The sequence below is a fragment of the Eublepharis macularius genome, chromosome 4, assembly GCF_028583425.1.
Source record: "Eublepharis macularius isolate TG4126 chromosome 4, MPM_Emac_v1.0, whole genome shotgun sequence".
NCBI lineage: Eukaryota > Metazoa > Chordata > Lepidosauria > Squamata > Eublepharidae > Eublepharis > Eublepharis macularius.
In genome coordinates, this window is record NC_072793.1 from 147973887 (window position 1) to 147990692 (window position 16806).

Genomic DNA, 16806 nt, shown 5'->3' on the forward strand with positions numbered 1-16806 from the left:
TGTCCTGTTTCTGTCTCCCCCTCTTAGGAACCACTCTGACCCATCCAAGCAATGTCTCCTGTCCTGCCCATCCCCTTCTTTCCACAAAGGCAGGACGGCGGGACAGCCGCTACTTCACAAGGGACTATCCTGCTGCTGCTCCTCCTTGGTCATGAGGGACAGCTTGGCTGTGATCGTGCAGCGGATTGTATCATATAGGGATACAGTTGGTTGCACAGCATGGCGGCTCCCCTGTCAACTGGACTGACAGGACCCCTTTCAGCTGGGTGGGAATGTGTCCCACAACTCCTGTCCTTTCCGTCAAGGCAGGAGGGTGGGTGGTGCTGGCTGCCGCTGGAGAAATCCTCAGGGGGACCCTTGGGTGAGGCCCTGTGGTTTCTGGGGGATCTTGCCACTTCCCCTCCAAATGACATGTGAACACGACCCATCCATGGATAAAAGGATTGAAAATCAAAAACAGAGAAAGAGACAAACGTCAGAGAATGTATAAGTAGAATGAACAATACACTGGAATGTATGTGCATTAGAGAATGTCTGTTAACAGTGAGAGAATGGTATATAGTTGGAGAATTGTATGTAGAAAATGATAGAGATAGAAACCGAAAGAGAGGGGACATCACCTGCCCTGCAGCCCTTGCCAGGAATAAACATGTGCTCCTGTGAGGCCTGGCGGTTGCTGGGGGATCTTCCCACTCCCCCTCCACATGACATGTCCTCTCCCTCCCATCCTTTCCGGCAAGGCAGGAAGGTGGGTGCTGTTGGCTGCCACCATATTACTCATCAGTGGGACCCTCGAGTGAGGACCCGCAGTTGCTGGGAGATCTTGCCTCTCCCCCCCCCCCCAGATGACATGTTCTCTCCCTCCCATCCTTTCCGGCGAGGCAGGAAGGTAGGTGCTGTTGGCTGCCGCCGTATTGTTCCTCAATGGAACCCTCGGGTGAGGACCCGCGGTTGCTGGGGGATATTGCCACTCCCCCTCCAAATGACATGCGAATGCTACAAATAGATTCAGATTCGGACAGAACAAGATAGAGACACAGATAGAAAGATGGATTGAAAAACAAAAACATTGGAAAAAGATCGATACACGGGCATACATATAGATGAAGATAGAGAAAGTTTTGTAGAAAACGATATAGTTAGAGAAAGAGAGAAAAAGACAGCTAGTAATAGAAAGAAATAGGAAAGGGCAGATATACGTAGAAAGATATAGATTCAGATAGATAGTGGTGGAAACACATAGGAAGAAACACAGAGAGATAGAAAGCTACAAATAGAAAGTGAGAGGAAGATACAGAGAAACAGATAGAAAGGGGCACACAGATATCAACAGTTCTGGAACTAGAAACAGAATGCGAATGCAACAAAGATATTGAATCGAACAGAACATGACACATACATAGATAAAAGGATTGAAAATCAAAAACAGAGAAAGAGACAAACGTTAGAGAATGTATAAGTAGAATGAACAATACACTGGAATGTATGTGCATACATTAGAGAATGTCTGTTAACAGTGAGAGATTGGTATATAGTTGGAAAATTGTATGTAGAAAAAGATATAGAAAGAGGGGGGATATCACCCGCCCTCACTGGGAATAAATGCGCGCTCCTGTGAGGCCTGGCGGTTGCTGGGGGATCTTCCCACTCCCCCTCCACATGACATGTCTTCTCCCTCCCATCCTTTCCAGCAAGGCAGGAAGGTGGGTGCTGTTGGCTGCTGCTGTATTATTCCTCAGTGGGACCCTCGGGTGAGGACAATTGCATGTAGAAAAAGATAGAAATAGAAAGAAGGGGGGACATCACCTGCCCTCCGGCTCTCTCCGGGAATAAATGTGCGCTCCTGTGAGGCCTGGCGGTTGCTGGGGGATCTTCCCACTTTCCCTTCACATGACATGTCCTCTCCCTCCCATCCTTTCCAGCAAGGCAGGAAGGTGGGTGCTGTTGGCTGCCGCCATGTTATTCATCAGTGGGACCCTCGGGTGAGGACCTGCGGTTGCTGGGGGATGTTGCCTCCCCCCCCCAAATGGCATGCCTTCTCCCTCCCATCCTTTTCTGGCAAGGCAGGAAGGTGGGTGCTGTTGGCTGCCGCTGTGGGACCCTCGGGTGAGGACAATTGCATGTAAACAAAGATAGAAAGAGAAAGAGGGGGAACATCACCCACCCTCCAGCCCTCACTGGGAATAGACACACACTCCTCTGAGGCCTGGCGGGCGGGCACATGGGGGGTGCCACCGTCGAGCAGCCAGACCTCCCACCCCCTGAGAGGAGGCAACACACCACCGCCTCCCCATGCCCGCCAGGCCCGGCAGCCACCATCAGCACCCACCTTCCGACCCTCGCCAGGAATAAATGCATGCTCCCCTGAGGCCTGGCAGGCGGGCACATGGGGGTGCCACCGACAAGCAGCCAGACCCCCTGCCCTCTGAGGGGAGGTGGCACACCACCACCTCCCCATGCCCACCAGGCCTGGTGCCCACCGTCACCACCCACCTTCCAAGCCACGCCAGGAATAAATGCATGCTCCTCTGAGGCCTGGCGGGCAGGCACATGGGGATGCCACCGGCAAGCGGCCAGACCCCCGCCTCCCCATGCCCACCAGGCCCGGTGGCCGCCGTCAGCACCCACCTTCCAGCCTGCACCAGGAATAAACACGCTCCTCTGAGGCCTGGTGGGTGTTCACATGGGGGGTGCTGCCGACGAGCGGCCAGGCCCCCCACCCCCTGAGGGGAGGCTGTACGCCTTTCAGTTCACCCCTTGTACACTGGGCCAATGTCAACCATTGGCTCTAATTGAATCGAGTGGGAGTTTCCTGGGGGCCTCGGATTGGAAACGGTATAACTCCAAGATCCCTATTGCAATCCTGACCAAACTTGGGTGCTGGCTGGAGGAGAGCTTGTTAAACACTCCCCGGGAATAGGGGCTCTCTAATTCCAACGGGGGCCGTTCTGACGCCCACGAACCTTGAACCGGTTCAGCAACGGGAAAAGTTCATTGTGGTTCGCTGGTTCGGGTTCGTCGTCAGCACCGAACCATGAACCACTGGTTCGTTAAATTTTTTCGGTTCTTGCCCATGTCTAGTTAGGATTCAACGGTTGCTCAGGTTCAGGGATCAGAGGTTGAAATGGATTCCTGGCAATCTGTAAGGTTCTGAGTCCAGGAACTGCATAAGTTAAAACATTTTATTGATAAGCTACTAGTATCATTCCCTATTGCATTCCTTGCCAGAAATGGCATTTCACTACAAGCACATAACATATATGGGATTCTGAGCACAGCGTAATCCCCAGAGTCCCCACCCCCTTCAGGAAACAGCTAGTTACGTTCAATAGATGAGCAGCAAGACAAAGCAGAGATGATGTGTTAGAAACTCCAAGGCCATGAGGCCCAGCTTCCCAGGCAAAAGAGAAACCGCACAGATCACAGCAGGCTTTCAAATTCCAGGCAGAGAATAGCTTCAGCTTCTAACATCAGAGTCAAATAGAATCAAACAGTACAGAGGCCTTGCAGAGTACAAGCAGTACACAGGACCTTGCATACTATGAAAGGAGACGTCCTGACAGAAAATTACAAAGGCCCTTCTTTCTAACAGGATTTCAGGCCAGATAATTTGAACTGATACAACATAATCCTAAAAAGACTTTGACTTTCTAAATCTATTGATTTCAATGGACTTAGGTGTCATTCTGGTTAAAACTGAACTGTTGCTTTTACCCATCTGTTCACCAGTATTATTATAATAATCTATTAATGCCCGATATCCTGGAGACCTGGATTTCAGATCCCCACTCTGCCTTGAAGCTTTCTATGCGACCTAGAGCCAGATACATTCTCTTAGCCCAACCTATCTCAAAGAGTTTTTGTGAAGATAAAAAAGGGAAGGGACAGCCGTGTATACTGTCCTGAACTGCTTGGAGGAAGCATGGGAAAAAATTTAATGAATAGAAAAACCAACGTAGGTCAGGAGTATTTATTTATTTATTCAATTTTTATATCTCTTCAGTTACGTTCTCAAAGTGGTTTATAACAATTACAATGGTTAAAAACAATACAAAAATATAATATTCAATAAAATCACAATAAAACAGCCTAATACAATAATTAAAAAACACTCTAATCCCAATCCCTATCCTATAAAACCCTGTGAATAACACAAAAATTGCAGGTAGATAAAAATGCACAGCAATTTGTTCTGCCTCACAAGGAATATTAGATAGCAAAGGCACACCAGAATAGTTCTGCCTTACAGAGTTTCTGAAACATCAGCAGGTCCTGCTGAGCATAAGTGCCTTCCAACAGAGCATTCCAAAAGGAGGACCTCACAGTCGTAAAGGGCCATCTTCCTAATGGTAGAAAGTCATGCCACCGCAGCACCAGGAATTACCAGCAAGCAATACGAAGATAAATGAAGCAGGCTGGGGGGGGGGGGGAGGGTCATAATGAGAGAGGCAGATCCAAAGGTATGATGGTCCCAGACCATGAAGGGATTTAAAAGTGAGGACCAACACCTTGAATTGGATCTGGAGGCGAATTGGTAACCAGTGTAGCTGCTTCAAAATCAGTGTTATATGACCTGACCATGGTGACTTGGTTAGCAACCTAGCAGTGTCATTCTGCGCCACCTAGAGCAGGAGCATCTTCAAAGATAGCCCTACGTTGAGCAAGTTGCAGTAGTCTAAACGAGAGGTGACTGTCACATGGGTCAGTGTGGCAAGGTCAAATTGTGATAGTTATGGGGAAAGTTGTCAGGCCCAGCAAAGATTGAAAAATGCTATTTTAACCATCTGTTTGTCCATGGAAAGCTTGGAATCAAGGCCAAACTGATATTATATTAGTCCCTACAGTCCTATTCTGTTTTGTCACATTTCAATCTCAGTCCACAGCACAAATTATATAGTTATATTATAGACATGACAGCCTCAATTATAAATTAATTTTTCAGACTAAATTCTTCTGCATGGGGTTTTTTGTTTTTGTTTTTGTTTTGAGTCTTGAAAAAGAGGATAAACACAAATCACAGGTTTTAAGGGATAAATCAGACAGCAGGATCAAGACATGAAATGGCACGCTTGAATCAAATTCAAGGATAAGTCTCTGAAAATGTTGAAACATATCGCTATTTTTCCCAAATATGCTCATATCAACAGAATTTACAGTGCAATCCTGAGAAGAGTTACAGCATTCTAAGTCCACTGAAGTCAATGGGTTAAGAAGGCTGTAATTCTGCTTAGGATTTTACTTGTATTGCTAATTTATAAAAGATTTGAATTTTCAAACATATGCCGTTTTCTCTTTTGTGGTTTTTTAAAAATAGCTAAATGATTCTGGAAAGCCAGATACTATTTTTTGAAATCAGTATGCCTTTTTATTTTAATTTTCTATCCCTGTTGCTAAAATGAAGAATGAAGCCAGAGAGCATTTCTGATGTATGAGAAATATTTCTGTTTCAAGCCCTTCTAAAAAGCAAAATTCCAATAGCTCTACTGAGGGGAGACAGAGAAAAGAAACTGTCTTCAGAGGCCTCTAGTGACAGCCCACCTTCTGCGTTATTCTCAATCGGCATCTTCATTTTCACACATGCGCTTTCTGGCGATCAGAGTAATGAAAGGAACGATGTCTGTTTCCCATGCCTTTGATTCTGCCCCTCATTATTTTAATCCCTTTTCAATCTGTTCTGGAGTTGGCCCAACAAGAATAAGCAAATCCCTTCTATGGAGTTCTTAATTGATATTTCTTCAGCTCTCCTCAACAGTAGCTATTTTGGCATCCAGAAAAGATTTGGTGTCATCCGAGTGGTAGAAAATATATTTTAATCTTTTCACAACAGCATCATTTCAAAGACGTAGCATTTGGGGTAGCAGATGGGGTGGCAAAGAAGTTGCCTAAAGGGGCAGGGCATTGATCTAGTTGCCGCAGGAACTTTTCAATTAAAAGATTTTGCAGTTTTGAGGCGTTATAGAGATGCATTGTTCACCATCCATATCAATATTGAAGATGTGGCAAAATTTATAATGTGCTGTGTGAGTACATTCGTATCTGATTTACAGGTTTTCAAATTAGCTGAGGGAGAGTCTACTTGAAAAAGGTATCATTCCTGTGCATTGTCTTCATAACGAGAATGCCCCTTATGTACATTATCTTCATAATGAGAATGCCTCAGCATCATCTTCTGGCATGATGGCAAGGATGCTTCGTTGTTCATTCATGCCTATGTAACCTTTAGACTTGACTATTGTAACACTTTTTATCTTGTGTGGCTGCCCTTCAAGAGGCACATGATGGACTGCTGGGAGTATACTAGCACGGTGCTTCTAATAAACTGCCTTCCAGTCTTCTTCCAACTGTATCTTAGTTACCTTGCCAGCCTACAAAATTTCAAAACAACATAGGCCCTATCTATGCTAAGAAACACTACATTAATAACAACAACAACAACAACAACAACAACAATAACATTTGATTTATATACCACCCTTCAGGACAACTTAACACCCACTCATAGTGGTTTATAATGTGTGTTATTATTATCCTCACAACAATCACCCTGTGAAGTGGGTGGGGCTGAGAGAACTCGGAGAGGTTGTGACTGACCCAAGGCCACCCAGCTGGCTTCAAAGACAGGAGTGGGGAATCAAACCCAGTTCTCTAGATTAGAGTCCCCTTGCTCATAACCACTATACCAAACTACAATGCAAGACTCTTCCTTCTATTTCCTTTGTTAACCAAGGACATATTCTGGATCTTGCAGTTCCTCATCACTCACTATGATATTGTGGGTATGGCCAGACAAAAATACTAAAATCGCTTAGACCACCCTACTGTCTGCTCAGGATGTCCCATTAATATTAAGTGGTCCTTGGTGTCAAACCTAGCAAAAAGATCTTATTAAATGAAAAAGAATATATTTCCCTCATCTATCTGTATTCAGAGACCATCTGCCATGATGAATCCAGTACCTCAGCCAGTTGCCCAATGGTACATTTGACACAGGCCAATTGGCCATGATCTCCCTGTCCAGAGAGGGGACTTATTTAAACAAGGATGAATAATTGTTTTGTTTTTGGTCTTTGGAAACTCGGCTCTTGGTATTGAGAAGTTAATAATGTAAAACAATCTCACTGTTTATGACTTTGGTTGTGAAAACTGTAATTAAGAAGAAGATAATGTAAAACAATGGAACTCTCACTTTGTCTCTACAACAGTCCAGACTACAAGGAGTTGTCTTCATAAGCCCCAGGATCCTATCACCATTGTTCAAAGAGACCAAACCAAAACTATCCCTGCAGTACTGATAACTTCTAACACTTTGATTACCTGACTACTTTATCAGCAAACAAACACGCCAAATCATCACAGTTTGTGACCGATTCCTATGAGACTAACTCCTAGGAGTCAATAAGTTCTGATGCAGAGAAGTTAGCCGTGTTAGTCTGTGGTAGCAAAATCAAAAGTCTCTGTATCAGGCATCTGACGAAGAGAACTTGATTCTCGAAAGCTTATGCTAAAATAAAATTGGTTAGTCTTAAAGGTGCTACTGGACGCTTTTTGAATAAGTTCTGAATTAGCCTAAACAATTGCACTGATGCAGCTGATATAATCATATTGGAGAAAAAAAGTTTTCTTCATCATGATTGTCACCATCTCAAAAGGGCTCCATGGTATGCTTTGTTAGACTCAGCTCTAGTCGTCTTCCAACCCTCTTTATGTACCCATCTTCCTAGTAAACTAGGGTTCTGGACTTCTATTCAAGGGTGGCAAGAGAAACCTAGTAAAGACTCTGTCAGTTGACCCTGAGAGCCTGCCATCACAGGCCTCAACTAATGCATCAGTAGAGTCATCATGGAGGTTCTTAAAATCCCCAAGCACTTCATTTGCAGGAAGTGGGCCTGGTTAGATAATGGTCTAACCATGACATAGGCAAAAGATTCAACTCAGTTTTCAGACCACCACTTTCCTGCCTAATGCAAATGGTTAAATCTGGTTTTGACTTTTCTTATGTGTAAGGCCCCTTACAACCTGAGACATACTTAAAGTTCCTACATTGGCCATGAACTCTTCAGGATAGCCTGACATGGTTGCTTCAACATGAATGTTGAAGGGGCCCAGAAGAACCTATCCCAGGGTCCTCCTGAACTCCAAGTCCAATACCATTTCCACAAGCTCAGCCAGGTCTCTTACTGACGAACTAGGCAGACAATACACCAGAAGAGACCCAGGCAGTCACAATGTACATAAATCAAATCCTGCAATCATCCGCATCAGAAAGGAGAAAGACTCCCAGAGAATCACCACATCCACACCCCTTGGTCCCTCCCTTCAGGTCTCATGAAGGACTGAAAACCTAGCTGGTAATTAGGGATACATTTACATTGTCAGCTTCATCAAGCTAGATCTCAGTCACACATAATAGGTCACCTGTAGGGGTGTGGGATTCAGCTCAGCAATATTGAATATATACATGAAAAATACCTATTTGGAATTATTCTGGTATATCCAGATACATCCAGCTTATTTGAGTATATTCAGTTAAACTGATATTTACATAATCTGGTTATATTTGGGACTATCTGGGAATATCATTTTAAAGGTTTCAGCAGCTTCCTGTCCCCCCTTTTTTGCAGGTTTCCCAGTCAACAGGAGGAGGGGGAAGGCAGCATTACCCTCCCTCTCCCTCTCTTTTTAAACTGTGAGGGAGGGAGGGAAGGAGGGAGGGAGTGCTGCTTGCTTACTTGCCATATGCTATTGCCAGGTCTGACTGCTGCCTTGATATTACTGGCTTGGTAGGACGAATATTGGGATTCTCTGGTTTGATGTTGTTCTGATTGGATTCTCTGGTTTGACCTTGGTTCTGTTGGGTTTGCATTGGTCCTGTGTTCTGCCTGTCATCTGTGAGTGACACCAGTTTTGGGGGGCTTGTAGGAGTATCTCTTGCTTCTCTTTTATTCTGATGGGATTCTCTGGTTTGACATTGGTTCTGGTGGGATTTTCTGGTTTAATGTCAGTTCAGTTGAGCTTTGTTGTTTTTGTTTGTATTGGGAGGCTTTTGGCCATTGGTTACTGTTGTATGTTTGGCTAAAGCTTCCTGCGTCCTGGATTTTTCCTCCATAGGAAAAAAATGGAGACTGTCTTGGGGTACCTTATTCAGGGGCCTGTAGAATTTGACCCTTTGGTCTAATTCACTTAAAAATTGGGAGGGAGGTATCTTTAGTAGACAGACAGGACTAGATTCCCAGCAATTTTTATGTCGTTTGCTTGAAAAATGGCCCCTCCAGTCTTGCGGAAAGATTTCACCATAGGGAAGTAATGGAATCAAATATATTGGGAATTCTGAATAAAACCTAAACCTGAATACTATACCAGTACTTTTGGATCCAGATATCAGGAATACCAAATGTATATGGTATTCCAGATACCTAAATCTGAATAATGCCATTTTTTTTAGTACACACCCTTAGTCAACTGTCCCCTCCCCCCCCCCACTCCCGCAGGCAAATGGCAATGAGTTCTTATTTTTAAAGTGACCTGGCAAGGATCAACATCAAGTTCAAAGTAAGGGGATCAGAATTTTTTTACAACTTGTCTGAAATGGGTAAGAGAGAAAACAACCAGTGTGTCATCTCACATCACCCCAGTTGTCTCCAAAAGCTAATGCTTCGCCTATAATCATACATCCCTACCCACTAAGTACTGTTGGACTCCCTATCATAGATTGTCACCATACCCAATTAGTTATCAAATCCCCAATTCTGTATCTCTCTATCTTATCTATCCCTAACTCTCACTGCAGAAAAAATCCCAAAACAAATATAATAATAGCCACAAATATTAGGCCACCCTAGCAATGAATAGGTGCCCCAACTGAACTTTTATGGTGTGTGCCATGCCAGAAGAATGAAACCTTCTGGCACAGCCCTTTGTTGCCACCTTAGTAATGATGGTGTACTTAAAAAGTGGTAAGATTTAAGCAAGGCTTAGATCATCACTAGACATGGAATGATCCCAGACATCTTTTCTATGAAGTGGCATATTTTCTCTTTATTTTGTATTTCTGATCCCCCCCCCCCCACTCCCAAAAAACCTTGGACTTTGGAGCATAGGACAAAGAATCTCCAAACAGAAAGTGCAGTTGGAAGGATCCCATTGTTAATCATATTTCCTGGCAGTGTTTTGAAGTTATCTTATTCCGATGTGCCTCTTATTCCAATATTCTGAGTCTATACTAACATTGATGAGAATGAGGATTCGTCATATGATTGGATGGATCAAGGCTGATTCAGTTGGCTCAATCTTATTTGTATAAAACTGATATAGTAGCAGATGACTGATGAGCTGATATTTTTTTACATTTTCTGTTTTACTGGCCAATAAGCAAAAAAAGTAGTAATTATTTAAACTGTTCAAACTAGCCCACAAACCAGCCCTTGTTCTGTAATTTCTTTAAAAGAATGTATTAATTGTAACTGAAATTCTCTGCAATTAAAAAATTAAGCTTCTTTAGCTATTTTTAAAAAAATTATTAGATATGTATCACTTCATTGACATTAAAGTTAGATTGAACTTAATGCTAGATATTTTTCATATGCATTTAATTATTTGTCTAGATTTTCTTTACAGATATTTGCTGCTGTCCTTTTTTTTTAGCATTAGCAGATCTAATACATGTTACGTTGCTTTTGTTTAAAAGTCTATAATTGAATTCCTAACTCTTTATTTCCATACAGGGCTGGTTCAGTCCTGGCCAGGTATTTGTGCTCGACGAGTATTGCGCACGTAACGGAGTCAGAGGCTGTCATAGGCATCTCTGCTACCTTAGTGATTTGCTTGAGAGAGCAGAAAATGGAGCAATGATTGACCCCACCTTGCTTCATTACAGTTTTGCCTTTTGTGCATCACATGTTCATGGCAACAGGTAAGGGAACAAACTCCTCTCCAGCTCCAAGGGGAGAATTCCTTTCTAAAACACAGATTTCACCGGATAAACAACAATAGACCCCAAAGCCTTTTGACACACAAGATATCTGATAGCAGAATTGGTTTGTTTCTTTGTTTTCTTGCCTGTCTACATAAAAAATAACCAAAAAGAAAACCCAAATATATGAATTTTAAAGTTATTCATATTGGATAATTGCCTGATTGGGAAGCTTATGAGGTAGTGTGAGGCTGCAGAACGTACCTTTATCCAGTGGGACACCACTTTATTTTCCATGTGTCACCTTAATTTTCATGATAGATAGATGGAGGAGTAAAGCAAGGTTTTGTGTTGTTATCAATAAGATTGAGAGCATTCATTAGTGAAGATGAGACATTATTTCATTAGCTACTATGTATTAAAGATGTGTTTTAAAAATACAGGACCCACCATTTTACAAAAAATGTTGATAGCTTTATTGCAAATAAATATCTGTGATTCACATGATCCAGACATTATGTTTAAGATGCACATTCAAAACATATAGTGACATACTAAAAAATACAATGCAACGTGCTAAGAAACTTGGTTTTCATACTGTGTATTGAATGAGGTAAAGCAGAGGAGACTTACCAACCTGATCCTTTAACCTTTATAAGAGCATGAGAAGAAGGGCAAGTAGCTTCCTGTGAGTCTTTTTATACTACAGCAGTGTAGTGTTTTATACTACAGCCACTAGAGTGGCTGAAATCAATTCTCCCTGCTGCTTAAAACTTCTGTGTCAGCATTGTGGACTGAGCTGTATCAGATGTACCCAAGTAGTGGGTTTACCGGCATGACTGAGCTGTTATGCAATGACTTTCCCTTGCCAGAAGTGCCATTTTAGCCCAATGCAATGGGTCATAAATAATATATAAAACAACTAGTGGAAGTGAACTGAATTTTTAAAAATCTGATCTCTACTTGACAGCCATACAGCTTCATAGCAGTTTCTAGGTCAGTCTAGTCTTTTAGCATAAAGAATTGTATTGGCATAAAGGATTGTAAGCCAAAGGATTGTATGCCTGCAAGTGTTCCTGAGATAAGTTTCCTTTCTCTATAGACTGCGATGGTATTTGTTGCACTGATGTTTTTCTTTTTGGAAGTTGCATTCTATACAGTGAGATGTCACACTCTGTTCTGCATATGCTACTGAATAACAGAGTGTTATAAAATAATGAAGTGTTTTTGTAAGCATTCTTGGTAAACATCATCACGAATTATTATACACATTGCCTGTATTTTACATTATAAGGCTGCCACTCAAACTGCAGTTGCTTCAGTGTGTCTTGTCTGGGGAAAAGGTTCTTTTTGTTTTTTACTTTCCTTTGCTTCTTTTGGTGGCATTACTTATTGTTATTACTATTATTATTATTTTCGCTTTCAGCTTGTTTTGTTTCATTTCTTTTGTTATGATTTTATCTGTCCTTTCACTTTTTTCCTTTTTCTGCTGTTCTTACCTTTTTCATTTAAAACCTTCCCTGTCATATCCCAAAGTCAAAAAATGGAAGAGGTTCTAGGCATATTGCCAATTGCAAACAATCCCCCAGCTACTGAAGTAGAGCCAAAAAAGGATTCCAAAAAGGAGTCCAAAAAGCGGAAAGATAGCAAATTCCAACCACCTCCAGAGCCCAAAAGGTAAGCAATGGCAGCATTCATGATTGTATTGTTTCATACAGGATTTTGATCATTTCATCATATTTAGGATCTTCAGGAAAATTCACACAGGTTGAATTCTTCCAAAACAAATTAGGAATCATGAGGTGTGAACCTCATGATTCCAATCTTCTTCTGAGGACATGAATATTTATTTTCATCAGTGATTTAGGAGATGGATTCTCATCAACATATATTATAACCCATTTTTAGAATCCTTTAGGTAGTATAATTGAATTAAATCAAAGCTGAAACAGCTCATGAAATTCTCCTTAAACTGGGGTAAAGGCCTGTTTGAACTGCATGAGTTATGATTAGGCAACTAGCACCTAGTGACTGGCAACTAGCAGGAGATTACAGGAGGAAGAGATTTACAAGGCGATTACCGGGGGAAGACATTTCAAATTTCAGCATCACTCTGATGCCATAAGGTCTCTTCCAGCACTTCCAGGAAGTGACATTATCACGTGGGGATGACACTCTAGCATTCGCCTCAAACTCTATGGTTTGACCGTAGAGTTTTGCTTGAATACTAGAGCATCATCTATGTGACAGTGTCATTTCTGGGTCATGTCAGACTCAGAAGTGATGTCATGGCATCAGTTTGACACTGATCCTCCCCACATATCACCCCTCCCCAATTTCCTTCTCATTTCCCCCTGCTGCCCAGCTGAGTGATGGCAGGCAGAGCCAGCATGGGGTAGGAGACATGATGTCTCTAGTTAAGATTGATTGTTCATAATTGAAAATTGTACAATATGCTGGTGGAAAGCAAATATTTATTTATATTAATGGAACATATTAACCATAATATGTGTCCATGTGTACTTCTACATGTACACATATGAGCCTTTTTGTACTTTAAAATAATCTGCCTCTGTTCTGGAAGTGATCCTAGGTTCAGTCTCCTAGCATCACTAACTAAAGGATCAAAAAGAGAGCAGGAAAAAAACTCTGATTGTATCAATCAAAGACAAATGCCACTCAGGCTGACAAAAATATACTAGATGAACTGTTGTCATATAAAATTCAAGAAATGTTTTCTTCCTTTCTAGCTCAGGATATGGCAGGTTAAAATTTGTAAAATTATTGGTCAAGGTACAGCAGTCATTAGCTGTTTTCTACATATATTTATGCTTTCAGGCTGTGTACAAGCTTTAAGGAATGAAACATTCTATCTTCTAAAGAGAATGGTTCCTCTGATGCCTTCAGTCTTCAGGATTGTAAAAATAACCATAGTAATTCTAAACATTGGATTTAAAAAATAGTATGAGTGTTGTTTTAAAAAAAATACTACTCCATTTGCACTTTCAGTAACATTTGTGTGCCCAAAGATGTAAAACCATCAATCACATACTACAGTCCTGTTTATTCAGCAGGACTGTTTAATCAACAGGACTGCTGGTTATGTGTTTATTTCTATTTGTATTTCTAGAGAGAGAGAAACTTAAAAGTCGTACGTGTTTTCATTTCTGTATTTTTTGCCTTCTCAATTTACCCCATTACCCCATTTTTATTTTTAAAACATATTTTCTTTCATAAGAGTTGATGTGTCATGTTAGAACTGGAAGTGAATCTCTTTACTCTGAGAAAGCAATTTGAAAAGCAAGGGAAGAAATCCCACACCACCAAATGGTAGTTAAGCTTTCTGTGAAATGAGGTTGGCTGTCAGTCAGAATATGCCACTCCAGTAAAATGAAGGTCGAAGAGAGAGAATTCTGTGTGGCTATCAATCTCCTGTGTAAGCGATAGACAGTGATGGAGCTGAGGTAGGTTGTCTGTTTGTATTGTGTATGTGGAAGGTCAAACAGTGAGACAACAGTAGCTTGCAGTCAGTGAGAAAGTGCAGAGAGAATGTGATTCAGATGGTGCAGGACAGCCTGAAGGTCAGGACTGACAGAATGACAGGCCATCAGAGGAAAGAAACTAACTAGATGTGGTCCAGGGTCCTGCTTCACAAATACAATCTGGTTATCTGATCAGTGTCAGTGCAAGACAGGGACAAAATGGCTGCTGTTAGAAATAGCTCCACTATGACCTCTGTGCCATATCATGTGAAAAACCCACCAAGGAAAAAGAGGGTTTTGCATTTTATATTTTCAGTGTTTTCGAGAAGTTTATTGAGTTTGGAATAATCATGTTGTTTCCCTTCCTGAGACACCGTACTAGTTTCCACATCAAAAATGATATATACAATACATATTTTATGTATATCACCATTACTGATGCTTTTTGTGAAATTACCAAAGAATTCTAGGCACAGGCATCTAATTAAAATCCACATAAGTAACAGATTTGAATTTTTAAAAAATTAAAATCACAGAAAAAAGAATATTTGACCCTTACTCATTAGGGTAAGCCATCCTAAAAAGCAGATCTTGTACAATTTCCCCAAAATACATGAATGGTCATTCTTCTGACTAATCAGATGAGGGACTAAAACTGGCATTACAGTTAATCGATATAGAACTAGATAAGGATTTTTTGTATATTGCTTGAATGCACAGGGGGGCAAGATCTCATGCACTGCACTTTCCTCTAGACATGGGCACGAAACGGAAAAAAACCAAAATGAGAGTTCTGTGTTTCGTCATGATCCACGAATTGTGAATAATGAAATTTCATGAAATTGACACATTTGCTGAAATGATTCGTTAGTTTTGTGATTCATCAGAACCCAGAGCATTTCAATGGCCCCCTTCGTACCAGGAGATGCCAAACTTACAGGGAGACTTTAGCAGGCTCTCCTCCACCTGCCCTCCCACTTTGCAATACGTTGATCAGGAAGGTCAACGGGAAGGGTAGAAAGAGCTGTGCCAGAGTGCATGAGTGAAACAGGGACTGGGAGTTACTGGAACAGAGGATGATGAAGGACCGGCCGTGGTGTGGAGCTGGACCAGGAAGACCGAATGAGGGGTGGACAGCAGGTAGGGACAATCCCAAGCGTTTGGGATGTGGAGGATGAGCTGGATGTTTCTCCAAAACCCTGCCATTCATCCCAAGAACAGGAGGTCTGTGGTTGGCTGACTGACATGCCTAACAGGGTTTGGAGGGGTGAGATTGGTGTGCCTATGGCTACAAAAGGCCCACCTCTTTGGTTGCCTAGGGGATTGACCCCCAAGCTCCTGGCTGTATAGGGAGGAATGGAAGCTCTCCAGATGGCTAGGAGAGCTGCCAATCAAGGGTAAGTGGGCTATGATTGGGGTTTCCAATGGCAACAAAAGGTCTGGGCCCATTGTTGCCTAGGGAATCAATGGATTGGCGCCGGCCTGTCTGCAATTACTAATCATTCACGAAGCTAACAAAACAGGCCAAAAAGTTGTGAATTTCGTGATAACCGCAGCCCCACAAAACACTGTTTTAGGATACACGAAACAGCCCATTTCATGATTAAATTTGCTTCGTATTTCAATTTGTGCCCATGTCCACTTTCCTCACTCCCCACTTCCAATTTCTTTATTTGAAGATTGAAATATAGCCTGTGTGTTATAATGCATTGGGTTGTCTCCTTACAATCCTAATTTAAAATGCATATTCTGACTTTCAGGTAAATGTGGTTGGTAGGGACAGAACGTGAATGATTCTACTTCCCTCGACACAATCAAAAACTTACAAGGTTACAGATTGTTACCTAGCAAGTCTTTTTAATGTTTCTCTGTCATTTTTATATAGGCATAACAGAGCCTGAAAAGAAAAGATTAGGAGAATAATGTGTTGCATATATTAAAATAAGAAAATCTTTTTTAGAAAATGATCCACTCCCTCTTCACATTCTCTCCACCTCCTCTCCAGTGCACTTCTTTGAGCTTGGGAGCTTTCTGTCACCAACCCACTCATCCTATCTGCAGTTCAGGATCAGGATATGATCAGAGAGCTGTTCTCACCGGACAGTGTCCGTCCATAAAGAACACATGCTCAGTTCTCCTGTGGAAATCACAGGGACTTAAAAGTGGTTGGATAGGTTAAATATATGACATCCAAATTAGTGCAAATGTGAAAGCAAGTAGTAGATCCCCATGGAAATAATTCTGTGATTATGGGAGCGTTCTTCTAGAATTTGCTCAATAACTTTATTTGTTCTAGTTTGGATGTCACATTTTAATGTATTTCTTTACTTACGGGTAATTGTACTGGTTATTCCATTTCTCCCCCACCCTTCTCATTTTTGCATGTTTGAGGCACTAAATACCATTTTTGCTTGG

At 41.8% G+C, this 16806-nt stretch overlaps 1 protein-coding gene across 6 annotated transcripts in view; it reads left to right on the forward strand.

The window, feature by feature from the left end:
- CADPS (calcium dependent secretion activator) overlaps nt 1-16806 on the forward strand; it is a 504169-nt gene that overhangs the window by 316585 nt on the left and 170778 nt on the right. For 5 of the 6 annotated variants that reach the window (XM_054976243.1, XM_054976241.1, XM_054976242.1 and 2 more), the window contains exon 13: nt 10722-10909. In XM_054976243.1, the coding sequence (XP_054832218.1) occupies nt 10722-10909 (188 nt within the window). Of the gene's footprint in view, nt 1-10720; nt 10910-16806 lie in introns of all 6 variants that reach the window. The other variant, XM_054976246.1, reaches the window with a different exon arrangement.